This window comes from Nelumbo lutea, chromosome 1 (assembly GCF_056320005.1).
Source record: "Nelumbo lutea isolate HS-2025 chromosome 1, American lotus-T2T, whole genome shotgun sequence".
In the NCBI taxonomy this organism is placed as follows: domain Eukaryota; kingdom Viridiplantae; phylum Streptophyta; class Magnoliopsida; order Proteales; family Nelumbonaceae; genus Nelumbo; species Nelumbo lutea.
Window position 1 is genome coordinate 134468505 of NC_142684.1, and position 19574 is coordinate 134488078.

Genomic DNA, 19574 nt, shown 5'->3' on the forward strand with positions numbered 1-19574 from the left:
CTAAATATATCCTTGTGTTTCTAAAGTTTGGTCAACAGTCAACCAAAAAATCTATACATCAAGCAGCTAAATTTTTAAGCCATTTTCATAATGATTCAATATATGGAATGACAAGGCAACCAGTTTATTAGAGGGCCTTTTCGTCTATTTACACGAATGAAACATTCGGGGAGCGTTCGGACCGTCAGATATAGCCGTTATAAAGACAGACCTCTAAGCAGAGTCGCTTTGACGCCTTCCTCCTTAACGCCGTTTGTGTGGGTTGGCTCCCTTTTCAAATATTTGACCGTTGGCATTGTAACGTTTGATACTTTCGTCTCTTCAACCTCCGAAATAGAAACTTCCAAGAAGCTGACCGTTTTTCCTCTTCCCGCTCCGTTCTTGTTTCCACTCCCTCTCCGCGAAATCCTTCATCCATCAAAACTTACTCTGCACTCCATTCATCAATGGCGGTAGAAGACCTGAACGCCATGATAGACGAGACCTACGAGTTCTCTGCGCCTCGTTTCTTTGACTTTATTAACGGCGAATCTGAAGAGGAGATGCGAAATGCAGAGCTTTGGTTTGAGACCGCGCTAAGCTATGCCCCCTCGCGTATGTTTTCTTTTCTTGTTCAACTTTCTTAGTTTCTGCTGAGAAGGGAGTCATGAGCCTTTTTGACAAGAATAGATGCTTGGAGAAATATTTCTATATTTCTTAGGGAAGAAGTGAATGAGTTTTCTTCATGTTATCCCCCGCTGACCTTGTTCCAAGCATGAAAACGAAATTCAACCGGAGAATGTGATCTTTCATAGTCTTATTTGCAATTTCAGTTCCTCCTGGTAGGTTTTAATCTTTCTGGATTAATTAATGCAGCTTTCATGCCAAGAATCAAAACGGGTAGATCCATTCAAATTGAAACCCTCTGTGATCTTAGCAATGAAGACAATTCTCAGAAGGTAAAATCTTCCTCCTCTACATTGAAACTAAGTCCTTGAAGATTCTTAAAGTTTCTGATCACTTTTTACCGAGAGGGATGAGTGAAGGAACAACTGATCACTCTTTTGTATGCTGGTTTAGGTTTCGGGACCATCATCAGACACTACAACTACCTCCACTCCCACTGAAGATACAACTTTGGTACCAGCCAAGGAAGCAAACAATACCGAGTTCATCACTGAGCCAACTGCAAAAGGAAAAGACGAGACCCATCAGCTTGAGGAAGAAAGTAAAACATGCCACATTGAACAGGTACTCAGATTAATAACGGAAGAAATGCACACAGACTTCAATTGCTTTCTAGTTCTTCAACTCCTCTAACATCTTTCACTTGATTTGATTCCTCTTGCTGAGCAGATTAGTGAAGACAAGAATGGTGTAAGCAGCACTCAGAATAGTGGAAGGTTTGTTCTCTGTTATTGCCAAATTATATTTATCCTGAAACTACTTAGAATAGAGGAATTGAATTGTTAATTTAATTCGTATCTCTTACTCTGGTTCTGGCTTGCTGTTGATTTCAGTATTCTGACTGGAACTAAGTCTACAAGTGAGGAGACCACAAAAGACTGTGCCAATGAGACTACTTCCTCTGTGGCCTCTGTCATCCAAGGTAATTCATAATTTTTTTGAGCAATTACATATCTCCCAGAATTTTTAATGGGATCACAGTTTTAATTTCTTGAGTTTTTCAACAGGTTCAGAAGCCTGTACTCCCAAACCACAGACAATATGTAAGAAAGCAGAACCACTGACCGCGAATTCAAAGAAGAATTTGACAGCCAAAAAGATGGCTAGCTTAGTTAGAAATCCATCTGCCCTAAAACATAAAGATCAATCCCAGTTACCACACGCTAAAAATGTAAAACCAGCTAGTTCTAGAAGGTTGGTATTCTATATTGCCTTGTGGTGGTTATTTCCAATTTCTTAACCACTATCTATCTAATTCTACCACCCATTCCGAATTTGCAGTGTCACAAAGGCCAAGAGCACTGCTTCAGAACCAGATTTCGCCCAAGAAAACCAAGCAATTAAGAAACAGAGGCTAGAAGGTGGAAGATCTAGACAGGTTATTGTTGCAACTGTTCTCATCTTCTTCTTTTTTCTATTTTGTTTCTTAATCTGCAATTTCTATGGACGAATTGTCAAGGAGTATATTCTTAAAGGTACTGATTTATTATTTAAAATTCAGATTCTTAGTATCAAACCCCAGAATCTCCCTCACAAGTCAAGAGCAACTTTAATTGGTGGAGATAGTAACTTACGCTCCTCAACGACTAAAACTTGTAAAGGGGACAGAAAGGTCTGCATTATAATCAAGTTGTCTTAGATTGTGAAGTCAAAATCGTCTATTGTTTACTGACTCAGCTAACTTGTTCTTATATTTGTTTAGATCTATGTTCGAGAAGTGGCTACCCCTTTTGTTTCAATGGCAGAAATGATGAAGAAATTCCAGTCTAACACAAGAGATATGGAGATTCCACGTAGCAGCAGCATATCCCATGTAACGGGATTCCTCTTCTCTTTTTATTTTCCTTTATATTGGATCATACAATGTTTAGCTAAATTTTGCGGATGTATTCTATTATAGGACGATGCTGGTTCTATCATTCAAAGAAAGCCAAAACTGACTTTGACAAGGCCCAAGGAACCAGAATTCGAAACAGCCAATCGGATTCGTCCAACAAGGGTGAAGAGTACAGAAGAGCTCGAGGAAGAAATGATGGCAAACATTCCAAAGTTTAAGGCCCGGCCTGTAAACAAAAAAGTCAGCTTCTTGCTCATAATTCTTGATTGTATTATTTTTATTTATATATTCAGATTTATGCTCTCTAATTGGTTGAATATTCATTTACATATACTCTTTTCTATAGATCCTGCAAGCACCAACTCTGCCTGCATTGCCAAGAAGCACCCCTCAACTACCAGAGTTTCAGGTAACTAGATTTTGAAATATAGGAGGATGATTAGAACAAAAACATTAATGTTAATTACATTAACACTTGAAAATTTATCAGGAGTTTCATTTGAAGACAATGGAGAGAGCAAACCAGCATGCTGAAACATCAACAGTTGTATCCTCAACTGAATCTTCTTGTCAGGTTAAGAAAATAATTCTTATTTTGTTAAAACTCATTTTGTTTTTGTAACCATGGTGCTCTAGCATGTTTATATTGGGAAATTAATAGTAACCTTGTTTTACAGAATCTGGGCAGACCCCCAAAACTCACTTTACCTAGGACTCCTCATCTTGAGACATCGTTACGAGCTAGGCCACCAAAGTAAGTTCTGATTTTTTAGTATCCGTTTCTTCTTTCCCAATATTTTTGATATCTTTTGATCAGAAAAGAATCTGTATCACTGATTGGAGAGCATTACTGTCACAGGGTTAAGAGTTCCCAAGAATCAGAGAAAGAAGAACTTGAAAAGATGCCAAAGTTCAAGGCAAGACCATTTAATAAAAAGGTAACACTTGTAATGGCATTTTGTTTAGAATATCCATGGTTGATTGTGCCCAATGAACACTCGAAATAATGTTTCTTCAGATATTTGAAAGCAAAGGAGATTTAGGCATATTCTGCAATCCAAAGCGCAATGTAACGAAACCTCAGGAGTTCCATTTTGCAACTGATGAACGGATACCACCAGCATCTGCAGTCATTGATCTCTTTGACAAGGTAGGTGCTTCCAATACAGAAAGATGTTTCTTTTTTTCCTCATTGTACGGTTATTGACCTGTTATTTATGTTTTACAGCTTTCTTTGAATTCAGAAACTAGCCATGAAAATCAAATTCCAAAACTGACCATACCAAATCCATTCCATCTCCACACAGAGGTAAATCATCCATCTTCACCTACCTTACACCTCCTCCCCACAGACAATTTTACTGCAGACTAGATGATTTACTCTTTTTTATGTTACATTACAGCTCCCTCCTACAGACAATCTTACTGCAGACTTGATGATTTACTTCTTTATGTTCTATTTTCCATTTAATAGGAACGTGGAGCAGATAAGGAGAGGGAGTTTAAACAGGAACTTTTAGAGAAACAGTGGGAAGAGGAGAAGGCTAGAATCCCAAAGGCTATGCCATACCCTTACACTACTGACTATCCAGTGGTAACAAAATATATTTGTTTTCCTTGTTGTCTTCCTTTCTTCACATTTTTTTAGCTTAAGATTACGCAACATAATTGTTTCTTATGCCAGATGCCACCAAAGCCTGAGCCAAAACCATGCACTAAGCCAGAACCTTTCCAATTAGAAAGTCTTGCAAGGCATGAGGAGGAATTACAAAGAGAAATGGAAGAAAAACAGATGAAGGAGAAAGAAGAAGCTCAGATGAGGATTTTCAAGGCACAACAAATCATGAAAGAGTAAGATTTGAATGAGTTTCAGTCTTGTATAAATTCTCCTACAAGTACTTTTACCAAAGAAAGTGGATTTGTAACTTGTCTCATGGATGAATAATATGCAGTGATCCACTTCCACTTCCTGAGAAGGTGCGGAAACCCCTCACACAGGTGCAGGGGTTTGCACTCCATGTTGATCATAGGGTTGTAGGTAGAGCAGAATTTGACAATAAGGTAATAGAAAAAAGCTCCTTGTCTTTACTTGGGTAAACCGTCAACATGTAGAAAAAAAAACATATACTTAAGAGATTGGACATATCTGAACAATTGAATCATGAGTTTGCCAATATTTGCAGATCAAGGAGAAAGAAATGATGTACAAGAGGTACAGGGAGGAGTATGAATCTGCTAAAATGGTAATAGCAACTGTAATTCTCATATTATTATTATTATTATTATAATTATTGTGATGATGATGATGATGATGATGATGTATGTGTTTTACAGATGGAAGAAGAGAAGGCACTCAAGCAATTGAGGAGGACCATGGTACCCCATGCAATACCGCTGCCAAATTTTGATAATCCCTTCCATCCACAAAAGTAAGCCATCTTTTTAACAACAACCATGTTGTCTAAATTTTCTTCACTGCTAATTGATTTGTGTTTTGCACACAGATCATGCAAAGAAACAACAAAGCCAAAATCTCCTAAGTTGCGTGTAGTCCAGAGAAAGGAAAGAAGGCAACTGGTCTGTGTTGCTACTGCAATGTCCAGTGCTGCTGCGAATATGAGATGATTGAGGCTCATGGACTGTTTGTAACGTGTTCAAGAATTATTGAACATAATTGTTTAATTTTTTAGATGTATTCAGATTATTTATACCAATTAAAGAAGGATCATCAGAAGGCCATGAGTCCACCACCATGACTTTGTCTGCATGATTTCTGTCTTGGATCTCCATCGAGATGTGTCGGTGCTTCCTCAACGCCAAAGAACTACCAATAATGCTTGAGAATCAGTAGTGGCTACTTCTTTTTTGGTCTTAAGCTCAATTGTACATGTTTCTCAATAACCACCGCAAAGATGTAGGATGTTTGTGCACTGCAACAAGCCTAAATCAATAGGCCCCACTGCCCGAAATTATTCTAGGCATATTGCATTCCCATTTTTTTTTAAATGGACACTGCAAAACTTTTTTTTTTTTACATAAATGATGATGTGGCAAGTTTGTGTTTTTGGCAGCACCTGTGCTGTTGGGGCTTTCTATAATGTCTCTCCTCCTCCCTGTGTGACACGTTATAGAAAGCAATAGTAAACCAGAATTTACATTCAGCCCTTTTGCACTCCCATGAGAGTGGCTCTTCATTTTATTTTGTAGTGTAATCAAAAATAAAATCCAAAACAAGAGTGGAGCAGGATTTACACTTTCTTAACCCCATTGGGTGCTGGCTCTTCATTTTTGTTATCTCAAGGATCAGGTCCATATTGGGCCTAGCAGCCCCATATCAATGCAGGTTGGAACATGGAATGGGCCACGACAAAGAAATCAAGGCACAATTCAACACCTATCAATCAAAACAGACCATATTAAGAACCCAATGGATGTTGAAAGTTGAATAGCATCAACAACAAACCACCAATTTTACAGCTTTTGGTGAAGGACTCTTTTCTAAGAGGCTCTCCCATAGGTACTTACAATGACTTATTTCAAGAATCCTACTACTAGTTTTGACCATACTTCCCGTAGAGAAGCTTAGTAACATAACGTGGCCCATTTCATGGGAATCATCTATGCTATAAAATCAAGTGCAACTTCTCTTTATCTTTATTTATAAATGCATTAACTCGATTGCTTTGGGGAATTTAGCTATGGTTCCATATTTTGCAATATTTATTGGGTAAACATGTTTAATTACTATTGTTGGGATGCACGTGAGTGTATGGAATGGAGAGTCCCACATTGGAAAGAAATAAGAGGTTTAAGGGACTTACTTATATACAAGAATTGACTCACAACCTAATGGCTTAAACTTTTAGGTTAAAGGTGGTGTTTAGCTCTCGCATGTAAGTCCTACAAACAATGGTATATGAGCTTTGGCAACTCCCCTTAATGCACAACAATGGTATCAGAACTAGCCGAAAGTTTGGTTGGGCTCAAATGTTGACAGATGCACTAGTGATTCTCATGGCTTTGTTGGCTTCCCCATGGTCAAGTAGTCTCCCATGATGGTGCCATCCATGGGAATGGGATCCCTATAGTTGGCTCCCCTATGGTTGTGAGCAAAGGGCTTTTGATTGGTGTATTCCAAGCTTGTCGATATGATCATAGATTCTATTCAAGGGATGCATATGTGAGTGTGTGGAATGTAGAGTCCTATATTGGAAAGAAATGAGAGGTGTAAGGGGACAACCTAATGGCTTAAGTTTTTTGGTTAAAAGTAGTGTCCAACTATTGTGTGTAAGTCTTATGCACGTATATGAACTTCTCAGTTTTGACAACTCCCCTCAATGCACAACTATTAATCGAAGCATTACCCTTCCTCCTTTCTTGGGATTGCTTCTATGTAGAATAATGAGACTAAACAATTTTTTGGTGCCATTAATTTATGCTTAAGAATAGAATTAATAAGAAAACAAACAAAATGAACCACTTAATTTGTACAAAAGGGAGCAATGCAAAACGATTAACACAAATGGTTCAAATTTACATGGAAATAATAAACCATCTTTTCCAAGAGGAAGAAAGGAGAAGAAGCTTAAGAAGAATTATAAAAAAAAAAAAAATCAGAAGTAATATTTAAGAAATTCATACTTTACAAGCAACCAAAAGTTTCTGAATTATTTATGTATAAGCTTACATATAATCAACTTGAAGATGCTTTTTTTAGTAGGATTTTCTCCTCTGCCCTATGTAGTAGTAGTGAGTGACATACATGGCACTTAATGTTTTGTATCTGATTTCCATTTTAGAAAAACTTCTATAACAATAGGGGCTATTCTTTATTGCATGTTTTCAAACATACTCACCACACCTGAACATACTGTGCAGGGCAAGGGAAAAGAACTGATAAACATTTATGCACACTACATTGGTTGAACACGTTTGTATGCATGAAGATGTATGTCTAGGGATGGCAATTTTATGGAAATTTTAGGGTATTTGATCTGTTTTGTTGAACGTGTTTATCAAAATCCTATAGGGTTTGGGATGTTATATTAAAACCCTATAGGGTTTGGGTTTTAACCTTATGGTACTCAGTACCCAAACTCAATTATACTTAACGCTGATACCCGCTCATGATGCTCGATTATAAACCCGTCTATCTATCTATATTTATGAATTTTATATAATCTACAGCTGTAATAACTCTATATATACATAAGAAAAATGTATTTTAATAGTTTATGACTTTATGTAAAGTGTAATTTCACCATAAAAATGGGATGTATAACCCATCAGAATGTCCCAAGGAAACATTGATATACACATATATGTATAGCTTAACAAATTAATACTATAAATTTCGTTAAAAGGTTACAAGATTTAAAACGAACAAAGTTTAATAAATAAAGGTGTTATTTGTAGTAGAAAAAGTACATTCTCTTAAGAAATTAGTCATCAAAACAAGTCTCTTAAATAGATAATTGAGATTATAGAGACAAAAGAATTCAAAATTGGTTTGATTATGGGATTTATGGCTCGAGACCTATGTATTTGCAAATGAATATTTTCTGTACTTTAATGTGCACGGATATAATATGCTTGTTTATCAATTCTATTTTATCAAGATATCATGAGGTGGCTTAGTGGTTAAAATACTTATGTTAACATCTCTATTTTATATAATACTAGTTTTAAATATAATTAAATGAAATTAATTAAGTTAATTATAAGATGAAGATAATTAATGTTATAAGTGGTGTGCTAAACAAGGTTAGTTATAGAGTCAACTATGATAAATGAAATGTTAAATAGAGTAAATTATGATGATTTAATGGGTATTAGTTAAAGTAGTTAAATTTGGATTTCAAATTTGAAAAAATGATAACAATAAGGAAAGACAATTTTCACGGGTGGGACCGGTCAGGATGGGTTAAATGGATTTGGGAAATTGGGAGGAAAAGGTAAACAAGTTTGGGATGGGTTTAGGATCAAGGGTACCTAAGCGGGTTCGGGAATAGGAAAGGCAATTTTCAAGGGTACCCTACCTGTTGTCATTCCTATGTATATACAAATGTCCTTATCTGCATGTTTGTATATAATTAAATTAATGTATATATAGAAAAATACAGTTTAAGTTGCTTTACAGATCAAGGAGATCATGGACCTGAAATCGGGAACTTCTGTATGAGCACATCCAAAATTGTAGTTGCATAATGGTTGATCAGAGAGTGTGTGTGTGTTTTGTACAGCTGGGAAGAGAAGGAACTCAAACAATTCAAGCTAGGGGTACCTCATGCAAGGACCCTTGTACAATATGGTGGTGGTGGTTGTTTGGTTGAATGGAATAACAAAGTTAAAGTCATGTAATATGCTTATGGTTCATAGAAAAGAGAGAATAGAAATGGTGGTGCAGATACAAAAGCATCCAGTACCAATGCTGTCAGACTTATGGCAGATAAAAAGCCATCTTGACCACTGAATTTGGGATTGAACGGTTTAAATTTTCAACACAATACAACCAATACGGAATGCATTGTATTGTGTCTTTGAATATATAACCGATATGGGGAATGGTAAGCAATGATGGGGTGTTTCTTAATTTCTCCACCGTATCTCCCCGTATTGGTGAGTAATGAAAGCATATTACCTACAAAAAAGGTACATATACCGACAGAAACTTTTGCTGATGGTCGGAATCCGGAATTTTACTGATGTGTACATATATCTATCAGTAAAAAGATTTCTTTTCAAAGACCCTAAAGGTGACCTTAATAAACACATAAAACAATAGAAAAGAAATTTATGAAAAAAAAAAAAAAAGACTAGAAGAATTCAGCATATCATGATGAGGCAACTTGAAGTCTCTATAATGTTTTGATTTTTCTCTGATAAACATAAATATTCAAGGTATATCCGGATACGATCTCTTAAAGTCAAGTTTCCAATTCCCACATATACTTTAAGCCTTGGTCATGCAGTGCGCAAATACATAGTCTTTGACCTAACGAGGACACTGTTTATTTATACAAGTGTGGGGTTTTGTACTTTAATTTGGGGTTTAAAAGCACAAATCTTGAACTTATCCAAACACTACTTTAATGTGTAATTATTTCAATTTCATGAGCAAATAGACCTGGTAAAATATTTACTTTCTAATAGTTCCGAGATACAGAATGACCATCTTAAAAAAACAAGAAAGGAAAAAACGAAGAAGAAAAAAAACTAAAAATTAAACAACAACAACAACTGATCGAGACCAGTTAATATAGTTGTCAGAAGGATGTAACGGCAGTAATCAAGTGAAAGAGAACCATGCCCATGGATTGGTAGTGAGACATCCATGCATGTAAATGTAATGGCTTTGTGCCATTTGGGATATATTAAAAAGAGGATAAACCGGGACAGCGGACTGCATTGCATTTCAAAGGAAACAACTGATACGTATACACCATGGTCCAGCTGCCGCATGTAGCCTCTAAACTAAAGCATTCAGTAAATTTAATTATGATGGATTACATACATAAACAAGTGTCAATAGGTCAAGGATAGGCCTGAATTAGAGAGTGCATAGATGAGTTGATTCGTTCCATTGTGCAGCGCCTAAACCCAGCTCGTTCAAGCAGACTCTGCCATTCTTTGGCAGTCCTCTCTTTACCCCCGACCAGCAACATCATTTCCATGTCCATGATAAGTCTACAAGGTGTAAATTCATCATCATGGATCTCCGCTGCAGTTTCATCATTGTCATCACCCTCCATCACAGTTTCAACGATTACAACCTTTCCTCCTCCCCTTTCTGGCAGTGCTTCCTTGCACCGTTTGAGGATAACCAGACAGTCTTCGTCTCCATAGTTATGCAGGATCCACTGCAACCAACAAATTAAAGAGGATATTATAATTATTAATACAGAGACAGCACAGACAGACAGAGAATCACGCACCAACCTTTAATAGAAGATTATCTGCACGAGGGATGAAGTTGAACATGTCGCCGGAGACCTTGGCCACACCACCAGAGTCTGATTGATCGTCCACTACCACATGTGGATGGTCAAAGACGGTGCACTTCACATTTGGAAAGGACTTGGCTATGGCCATAGCAGCCGTGCCAGTCCCCCCACCAACATCTACGACTGAACTCATGTCTGCAAACACTTGATTGAATTGTTGGAGTAGTGTAGGCATCGTTGAGCTTGTATCACAAGCCATGACCTCATTCAGCTTCTCACCAAACTCCAGATCCTGCCCTGCATAATCCCAAAATTTTGTCCCATAAACTCTCTCAAATGCTGTAACGCCGCTTGCTCTGCTATCCAAGCTCCATGTCAAGTGATACCATGGCTCCATTAACACCTTGAAGTCCAACATGGAGAATGGAACCATATTGTTCTCCAGCTTTCGTACTAGAAGTTTTGATAGACAAGTTAGTCCAAACTTGTCTTCTTGATCATCTTCATCATCAGCGCTACCATGTTCTCGACTGAAGATTCCTATGCGCACCAGATATCGCATTAAGCGATGCAAGCGATCTGGGTTGGCACAATCGATCGGGAGACATGCAGAGAGCTGTGATAGTGTGATGGGACGCCCCTGACTATGTATGATGTCTGGGATTCCTAGTTCAACTGCAGACCTCAGAGTAAAGGAATCAACAAAGGAGAAGATGTATTTCCATATCTGAGCCTGAGCCTCCAATTCCATCTCGTCGCCTTGCCCCATGTCTTCCGGCCGGCCGCCTGAATTTCACTTAGCTCTCTCGTTATACTTATACTTATTATTGGCCAATTTTAAATTTTTGCATAGCTTAGCTTGCACGTGGGCTTGAGATACCATTTTGTCTAACCCATGCTTTCCATGTGGCACAACGGCTTTCTACTCTGGCTTTGTTTTTTAATTAATGTTAGTTCGTCGCTAGAGTTAATTATAGCCGACTTTACCAAACACAAATTTGAAGGTTTCATATCGATGGGCCAATTTCAAAAAAAAAAAAAATTATTATCATCGGAGAATCCTATTTCCAATTTAGAAAATTGTATTTTCAGTATTCGTTGTTGTAATCAAATTAGACCAAATCTGAAACCAAGAATAGAGAGGGATATACCTAATACGGAATCCAAACAAGAATGCTCTCCTAATATAGGTTTTCACGCCCAAAAAATGTGTCAAATCCTCCCTTTACTCAAAATGACACAGCTTAGATGAGGCATGATCAGCAGATAGTTTTTCACTAAGAACTTGTGATCCTTCAATAAGAATCGAATGGTATAGTGAGCACAACTTCAAAATTATTATTTTTAATAAGAAACAATATCAATATCAAATCTTAATCAGATCCAAGAATTGAAAATAGAACATAGTATGGCGGCAAGAGCAATAATAAAAAGAACTAAAGGCAATACCAGTCTAATTAGGTTGCCTTCACTCTGTGTTGTGTGTCTTTCTCAGATTCGCCCTGAATCACATGAATTTAGTCTAACCTCTATTACAAGATCTGACCAAATTCACTACTGAATATAGTAAACTCCAGAATCTATTAATATGGGTTCTTTGCCTTCACTCTGTGTTGTGTGTCTTTTTCAGATTCGCCCTGAATCACATGAATTTAGTCTAACCTCTATTACAAGATCTGACCAAATTCATTACTGAATATAATAAACTCTAAAATCTATCAATATGAGCTACTCAACATTTACAATATAAGATTCTTGAGTCCAACCATGTTATGAATCTCAAATTCACTACTCAATGCATTATATTGTATCTTTATATATAATAACCGATATGGGGAATGGTAGCAATTGAGTGTTTCTTAATTTCTCCACCGTATCTCCCCGTATTGGTGAGTAGTGAAAGCATATTAACTAAGAAAAGGTGCATGTACGGACAGAAACGTTTTCTCTTCAAAGACACTAAAGGTAACCTGAATGAGCTCATAAAACAATAGAAAAGAAATTTATGAAAAAAAAAACCATTAGAAGAATTCAGCATATCATGATGAGGCAACTTTATTGCCATGAAAAAGTAAATAAATAAAAAGCTAAAAAGAACATTGAGGACGGTGAGGAAACTTTGGAGTTGTCTGATTTGTACTAGATTTCTGACGTGGTGCAGGTGTGTATGAGGTCTTTGTCTTCATTCATCTTTTATGGGAGAACAAAATCATTTATGGATTTTGTCTTCATCCAAGACTATCGATAAAGCATCTAGCTTGAAGATCTCTTGCAATAATTCACGTTAGGAGGACCTGGATTCAAAATCACTTATGGATCTGTAACGTATCATATTGGGTCAAGATCATATCTAGATAGTCATTAACCATAAAACCTGATAGATATCTAACGTCACCTTATGCTTTACTTCTTTGAGTTGTATCCACTATATCATCTAAAGCTTGCCGCCATCATTTATTTATGCAGGAATGTTACCTAAAATGGTGATGTATATCAACCATCATTCTATTATAATTCCTGTCACACTAATGAGTCAACACGTTTCTCTTAATTAAAACAGTATACTGTGTTCTTTCTTTGTAAAGTGACCAACACATATTCATTCAATAACAATGAATAATTAATTTTTCAGAAACACAAAAGGAGAAGAGAACTTTGGTATCACTTGTTCATTCTCAAATTCCAAAATCCACTTTTCCAGCTTATTCCTGGTCCGAGTTTTCCTTGCATAGGTGGTCATCACTGACTTCTTACTACACTACAGATCCTTGAATCCTTTACTGAGCTATAATGGTATCGATTATTGGACCTTTAGTGACCCATGGGAAAATTCTAACCTCTCTTAACATAGGTTAGTATTTCTATGGATATAAAACATGGGACAGAGTGGTTATATATGGGATTTTCTATCCTTACTGTTTATATATTATCTTAAAATACCTTAAACTTTTTAAGGATTGTCATCATTTTGAAATTGATTCAGAGAATAAATTGGTCAGGGGTCTGGTTCTCGGGTCGAATGATTGATCTGTTCTGACAAAAAAGATAGAAAATTTTAAAAATAAAAAATGGTCAAACCATTCGACGGTTAATCGCTCGGGTCAGCAGTTTGCTAACCAAAATCAATAGTTTTTGGAGAAAATCTGATTTTGGTGAAAAACGGAAGCAGTCACTTGACAGGTTCCCGATTTTTCCAGTCAGACCATCCCGTCCGGTCCAGTTTTAAAAACCATATTAAATATTGACAAAAAAATAAAATATCAAATTTACCCTCCATTATTTCTGAATTTTCAAAATAAAACTCGCTTCTAGCCTTCATACACCATAGTGTTCTACTTTTCGCCCCAAACGCTCCGCCATTACCCTCATCAACTCCTTCAGCTTGTATTGGTTCTACTACCGACACCCAAAACCCATAAAAGACGAGTAAGTCATCTTGTCATAACCAGTTGTGTAAGACCTGATGTAGTTGTAGGAGTGGTAATAGCTAGAGCTTTTTTTTCTCTAATTTTTGTTGGTGCTCTCATTTAGCTATTCTCCAAATGGCTGAAATCGCTCAAAAATTTAGTGTCTCTTGCACCAAATATCATTAACACCCAAAAATTGTTAGTTATAGAGAGTTGAAGTACCCAAAGATATACCCAGGATGATGGATCGACCATGTCAACCCTTCCTTCTTCTACACCTCTTCCAAGAAGATTCCCTCAAGAGTATAGTAGAAATTGTAGGATTCAATCTTACCAAAAAGACACGAAGGGGCAAACATAGTGCTTGAGGTCGGTCTAAAGGTATATATGCTGGAACTACCCAGCACGATAGCGGAAATGATAATCCCCGACTGTGAACATCCTTCCTCATGACTATGAACTAGCAGTAGGGAAAACCCCCTCCACCTCTGCTTCTCTCTCTCTCTCTTCCCCTCAATCCCATTTTTCCTTCTCCCTTATTCTCTCTCTATTCATTTTCTTGTATCGCCGCCATCGCTACAACGGTTGGATCTAGCAATGATTCCTACCTGACTTATTATCTACGAAGAGGTTCTGCTCATGGGGTGGCAATTCTTACCCAACTTACAAAAGAGGGATGAGGGGTAATATTGGGTTTTTATAAAAAATTGTACGTCACATGGTGTTAAGTATATGTGGATTTTAACGAAACATTAATGGACGCTAATGACAAGGGTAGAGTTAGTCAATTGTTAGAAACAATAGGGCTGGTTTAATACAATAGTTAAACAATAAGGGTATAGTTTGTCAATTAACTAAACAGTAGAAATAGTTTAAGAAATTTGCCCAAATAGGAGTGACATTTTTCGTTGTAATAAAGTGAAACATCTCATTTGGGTATGTATTTCTTCTTTGCTCTGACAAATTAATGATGTTACTTGTGTTATGTTTTGGACTTAAATGGTAAAGCTTACATAGTGATAATATTATTTAACAACTATGTTTTGAGATTCTCCTTCTTCATAATTTAATTTTTATATGATAAACATGTTTGTTATCCTAACTATTAACACATGTTTACAAGATTTTTTTAAGTTTTGCAATAGGAAAATGAAAGCAGATAAACACAGGCACTAGGCATTCAACTCTTGGTTCCTAATCACAGCCACAATTTGAGAAACACAATGAACTCTCTCACTGCCAACCACAGCATCAACCTCAAAATGAGCAACAATGTGAATCCACTCACTCAAATGCCCAATCTCAACATCAACACCAAGCACAATATTTTATTCCCCCACAAACTCAAAGTCAAGATGGATCACCGCATGTGAATGCATGTATAGAATCCGTACCTTCTTCAGGTATTTATGATGATAACTATATACTTTGAAAAGGAAACTTTCTTTTTAAATTTGAATAAGCTTATTGTCTATTTAACTTTGTAATATCTACTTGTTTAAGGAAGCCGTTCTAACCAATCTAAAAGGACTCGAGGTCCCACACGCATGGCTAATGTGTGGGATATGATAGACGGAGAATGCATTGTTGTTCAATGGAATGCTGATCATCAACCGGTAGGTGATGAAGCATGCACTCTTACTCGGTTCATAGGTAGCATGGTGAGGATATCAACCTTTGCACCCATTAATTATGTAAATTGGCATGAAATGCCAAATAAGAAGAAGGTTGATATGTGGAAGACAATAGAGATATGTGTTGTTTTAAAAAAAAATTATTTTTTTTAATTCTTTATTAGATTGGCAAAACATAATGTTATGGTTTTCATTGTAGTCAAAATTCACTTTTGTGCCATGCCTTACTGAAAAGGCAAACAAATTGATCATAAGTAATATGGGTGAAAAGTAGAGGCAATGGAAGTGTGAATTAAAAGCTAAGGGTTATGATGAAAACAAGACAAAGGATTAAATTATTAAAAGAATACCTGATCCTTAGGTAAATAAAGATCAATGGTGTGACATTGTTTATTACCGATGCTTTGAGAAAGGAAAGGTATGCTTAGAGGTTGATAACTAGGATACTAAGACTCTAACTACGAATACCTAACCCCCTTGTTTTTCTACTTTATACCAAAACCAAACTAAGATATTAACTAGGAATAAAGCAAATCCTAGTTGACTTGTAAATAAGACTCTAACCGTTTAACATAATTCTTGGCTTTGTATAAATATTCCTATTTCAATTAGGAAAACTAACTTTTAACTGTAATCAGGAAACCAATTCCTAAACTAGAAATACCAACTCCTATCGCAGCTTTAACATTCTTAAATCATTTTTCTAATGTCTATCAGCTACTGGTGGTTGACCCTTAGAATAGGAGCGTTCTCTTTGCCAATCAAAACCTTTAAACTATGGAATAAAGAGACTATATGATGCTTACTGTTAAAGGAAGGTTTACACTTACAGACCCAAAAAAGCACTCCCAGATCTGAACCCACGACCTTGCATATCCAACAACTCAAACAGAGGATCCACCAATCTTTCTAAAACATTGCAAACAGATCACCAAACAGCATTCGTTGTACACCCAAGAACCTTTCTCTATCTATCTCTATCTCTATTTATCTATCTACACTAAAATACCTCTTTTGTCAAAAGTGTCAGATTTCTTTCTAGAAAATTCGGTATAGGAATCTTTTCGAACCTGGAGAGATGGCATTTGAGCTTTGTTGGAACACTAAGCACAATTTAGGCTGCCCAAAAAGATAAAGAGAATTTAAAGTGAAGGAAAAATCTATACTGTGGGAAGACATGATGCTAGAAGGGTTTTGACCAATCAAACAACCTCCAATAAATACCACCTAATTGATTATCACTTTTTCTTGTATCAGTTCATTGGTTACAAGTTTTCAGTATTATTGACTTTTCGATGTAATAATCGAACCCATAAATGATTATTGTGGAAATCTCAATCCTTGCTTTTCATTGGGGTGTGCGATTGTGGGGTTTGTTTTCCCTTGTATGAACTTGGCCTTGGGATTGTGAAAAAGACTACTATATACCATGGTAAATAGGTTTTGATTTCTCACTACCATGAGATTGTGAAAATGACTTGCAAACTGAAGTGTGAACTTTGATTTGTCTTATGCAAATCAAGCAAGCAATTCCCAAATAAAAGGAACGAAAATAAAACATACAAAGCCAGAACTTTCTAACCAGATCAAATATGTCTTAAGGGTGACCAACTTCATTTCATACCGATTCTATCTCCCTCAATATAGATGAATATGTTACTGGAAACATATCAGAGATTCACCAAGAAGTATTGCTATGTACTGGAAGCATATTCTTGACAAGACTAAATGGTGTGGACATGAATGTCCATGAGACTCAAGAATTTGAGAGCTATAGAAATCAAGTTTCTTTTTTACTAAATCTTGCTATAGGGATTTAAGTGGATTCTTGGATTTGAAAGGTGCAAGCCCCTTCTTGCAGAAAAGGCCACAAACTATGAAGTGTCATTGTCTTCTAATGTATATGAAATGGAAGTACTTGTTGAGTAAACATTTTGCATCCTACCCATTCTATATTGATTGTGTTGCAGGATGTATCTCAATCTACAAGGGTCAAGATGCAAAATGTTTCTGTACTAAAGAGATGTATAAACCTTTAAGGGTTGCTAGGTTAAATTTGGTGCAATATAATTTTTTATTATTTTCTAGGTGATCAGAGATTGCTATTGTATTGTTCTAAATTTAACAACTAAAAGACAAAGTAATAAATCTTTTGGTTCAGCAACTCCAATTACTATCAAGCAATCCCTTAGACTCATTGTAGAATGTTTGTTATTATCAGTAGCATGAATTAATCACTTAGACGTAAATGCGTTTCTCTCTTTGGATCTAAGGAGTTTCCAGGCTATAGAACTATGGTTAGTGCCACTTCAAGATATCATGGGAGGTTGTGGTTAACATTTTCCATATGTTAAGAGGCTAAAAGTGATTTTATCTCTAGGAATATTCAAAAAGGGATCTTTACCATTAGATCTCCTTTTGGTACAGTTCAGCCATTAACAAGAACAATAGACAGTTGTCCCTAAGGATTTTTTATGGAGATCTCTAGAACTACTTTCTTTAGAGCTCTATCTTCATCTTCCTAGTTTGCACATGTTTACTTTGATGATTTCTTATTTTGCAAAACTACTCTTCTAATTCTTAGTAATTTTTTTTCATATTTTGTAGGAGTACCAACCATAGGAATAGTAAACAAAAAAGCTAAAGAATGTTGTTTTGATGATTTCTTATTTTGCAAAACTACTCTTCTAGTTCTTAGTAATTTTTTTCTTATTTTGTAGGAGTACTAACCATAGGAATAGTAAACAATAAAGTAAAAGAAGGTTGCTTTGATGATTTCTTATTTTGCAAAACTACTCTTCTAGTTCTTTCAACTCGTAATAAATTCTCAAGAATGATAGAAATGTTTTGATATTTTCATCTATTAAGTTATGCTACCACTTAAATTTCATTTTTTTTTATGAATGAGGGGAATTTTATTAATTGTAGAAAAAATGTTCATATCAATCATAGTGTTCCAAGTAACAATATTCTTTTCCTCCATATTGTTGAATATACATTATGCCTCTCATTCTCTTACATTTAGCATACATATCAATATGTTGATACATTCTACCACTAAGCTAATCAATCCCCACTAATAACATACATCATGAGCTTTTTGGATTATTTGATATTGTAAGTACATGCAATTCACTATCATAGGGACTAAGGTGGGGATGTTAAAAGAAAAGCGGAGAAATCCCAACCGGGACACCTCTAAAATGGCACAATGACACTTTATCAAAGTAATGTAAGGCCCACGCACTTGCAAGGAGCATAAAAATCTATCCTACACTTGCAATGAGCATGAAGCACCATCCGAGACCTATGATGAACGTAAAACACCTCCCCGAACCTGCGATAAGCAATCATTATCACTTGAGACTTGTGATTAACATAAAATGATATCACAAGAACCCAATGCACCATCAACACCTTGCGATGAGCATGAAATGGAAACTCCTGCTCTAACAAATGGAGGGTAGACCTCGAGGCCGACAATGCCTGCCTACAAGAGATTGGCATTCCTTCTCTTCACAACCTGCTATGACAAACCACCTCAGAGCAATCAAACAGAACACCCAAGCACACTAGTTAGATCCAAGTCTTGCCCTTGACATGTGTCCACAGGGAAACCTGAAAGGAGACACAACCTACATACACCACGCGATAATCCTTAGGAGAAAGAAAACTCTGTCCTTAAAGGATTTCGATGGACACATGGTGAAATCCCAATGGTGCTCCCTTAATAATTGGCATAAAGATAAAGATCCATTTTCCTAATAGAAAGGTTTCCTTTTAGATCATTCTCCTTATAGCCTTGGGGTCATCTCTATAAAAGGGATGAATAACTCTCCTCCACGTCAGAGAGAACCATATAACTCTGACCCTAGAGATTCTTAAGGGACCTCTCTCTCTCTCCCTCTCTCTCTCTTACCATCCCTTCTTTGTTATTCTCCCATCGTCTTCTACAACCAGTATTTCTTCCCACGTTCTCTCTTTCCTATCGTCCTCTCCAGACCTTCGGAGACTTGACCAACCTCCGTCGCCTTATGACCGCACTAACAAATATATTTGTCTTTCATTCTAATATTTAAAAAAATGA

At 36.4% G+C, this 19574-nt stretch overlaps 2 protein-coding genes across 2 annotated transcripts; one reads left to right on the top strand and one right to left on the bottom strand.

The window, feature by feature from the left end:
- The first annotated feature begins 312 nt into the window (after positions 1 to 312).
- LOC148877710 (protein TPX2-like) lies at positions 313 to 5292 on the top strand. The gene is made up of 22 exons (XM_088942620.1): positions 313 to 594; positions 856 to 938; positions 1060 to 1230; positions 1336 to 1382; positions 1500 to 1588; positions 1674 to 1860; positions 1948 to 2044; positions 2168 to 2278; positions 2369 to 2479; positions 2567 to 2743; positions 2850 to 2912; positions 2994 to 3077; positions 3181 to 3257; positions 3363 to 3441; positions 3522 to 3653; positions 3732 to 3812; positions 3978 to 4097; positions 4188 to 4354; positions 4456 to 4564; positions 4687 to 4746; positions 4838 to 4932; positions 5008 to 5292. Exons 1-22 carry the CDS (start codon positions 447 to 449, stop codon positions 5126 to 5128), a joined length of 2409 nt encoding a protein of 802 aa, XP_088798746.1. The 5' UTR covers positions 313 to 446; the 3' UTR covers positions 5129 to 5292.
- Positions 5293 to 9611: 4319 nt separating this feature from the next.
- On the bottom strand, positions 9612 to 11259 carry LOC148877711 ((RS)-norcoclaurine 6-O-methyltransferase-like). The gene is made up of 2 exons (XM_088942629.1): positions 10442 to 11259; positions 9612 to 10362 (listed from the first exon to the last, which is right to left on the bottom strand). Exons 1-2 carry the CDS (start codon positions 11213 to 11215, stop codon positions 10036 to 10038), a joined length of 1101 nt encoding a protein of 366 aa, XP_088798755.1. The 5' UTR covers positions 11216 to 11259; the 3' UTR covers positions 9612 to 10035.
- Positions 11260 to 19574: the final 8315 nt, after the last annotated feature.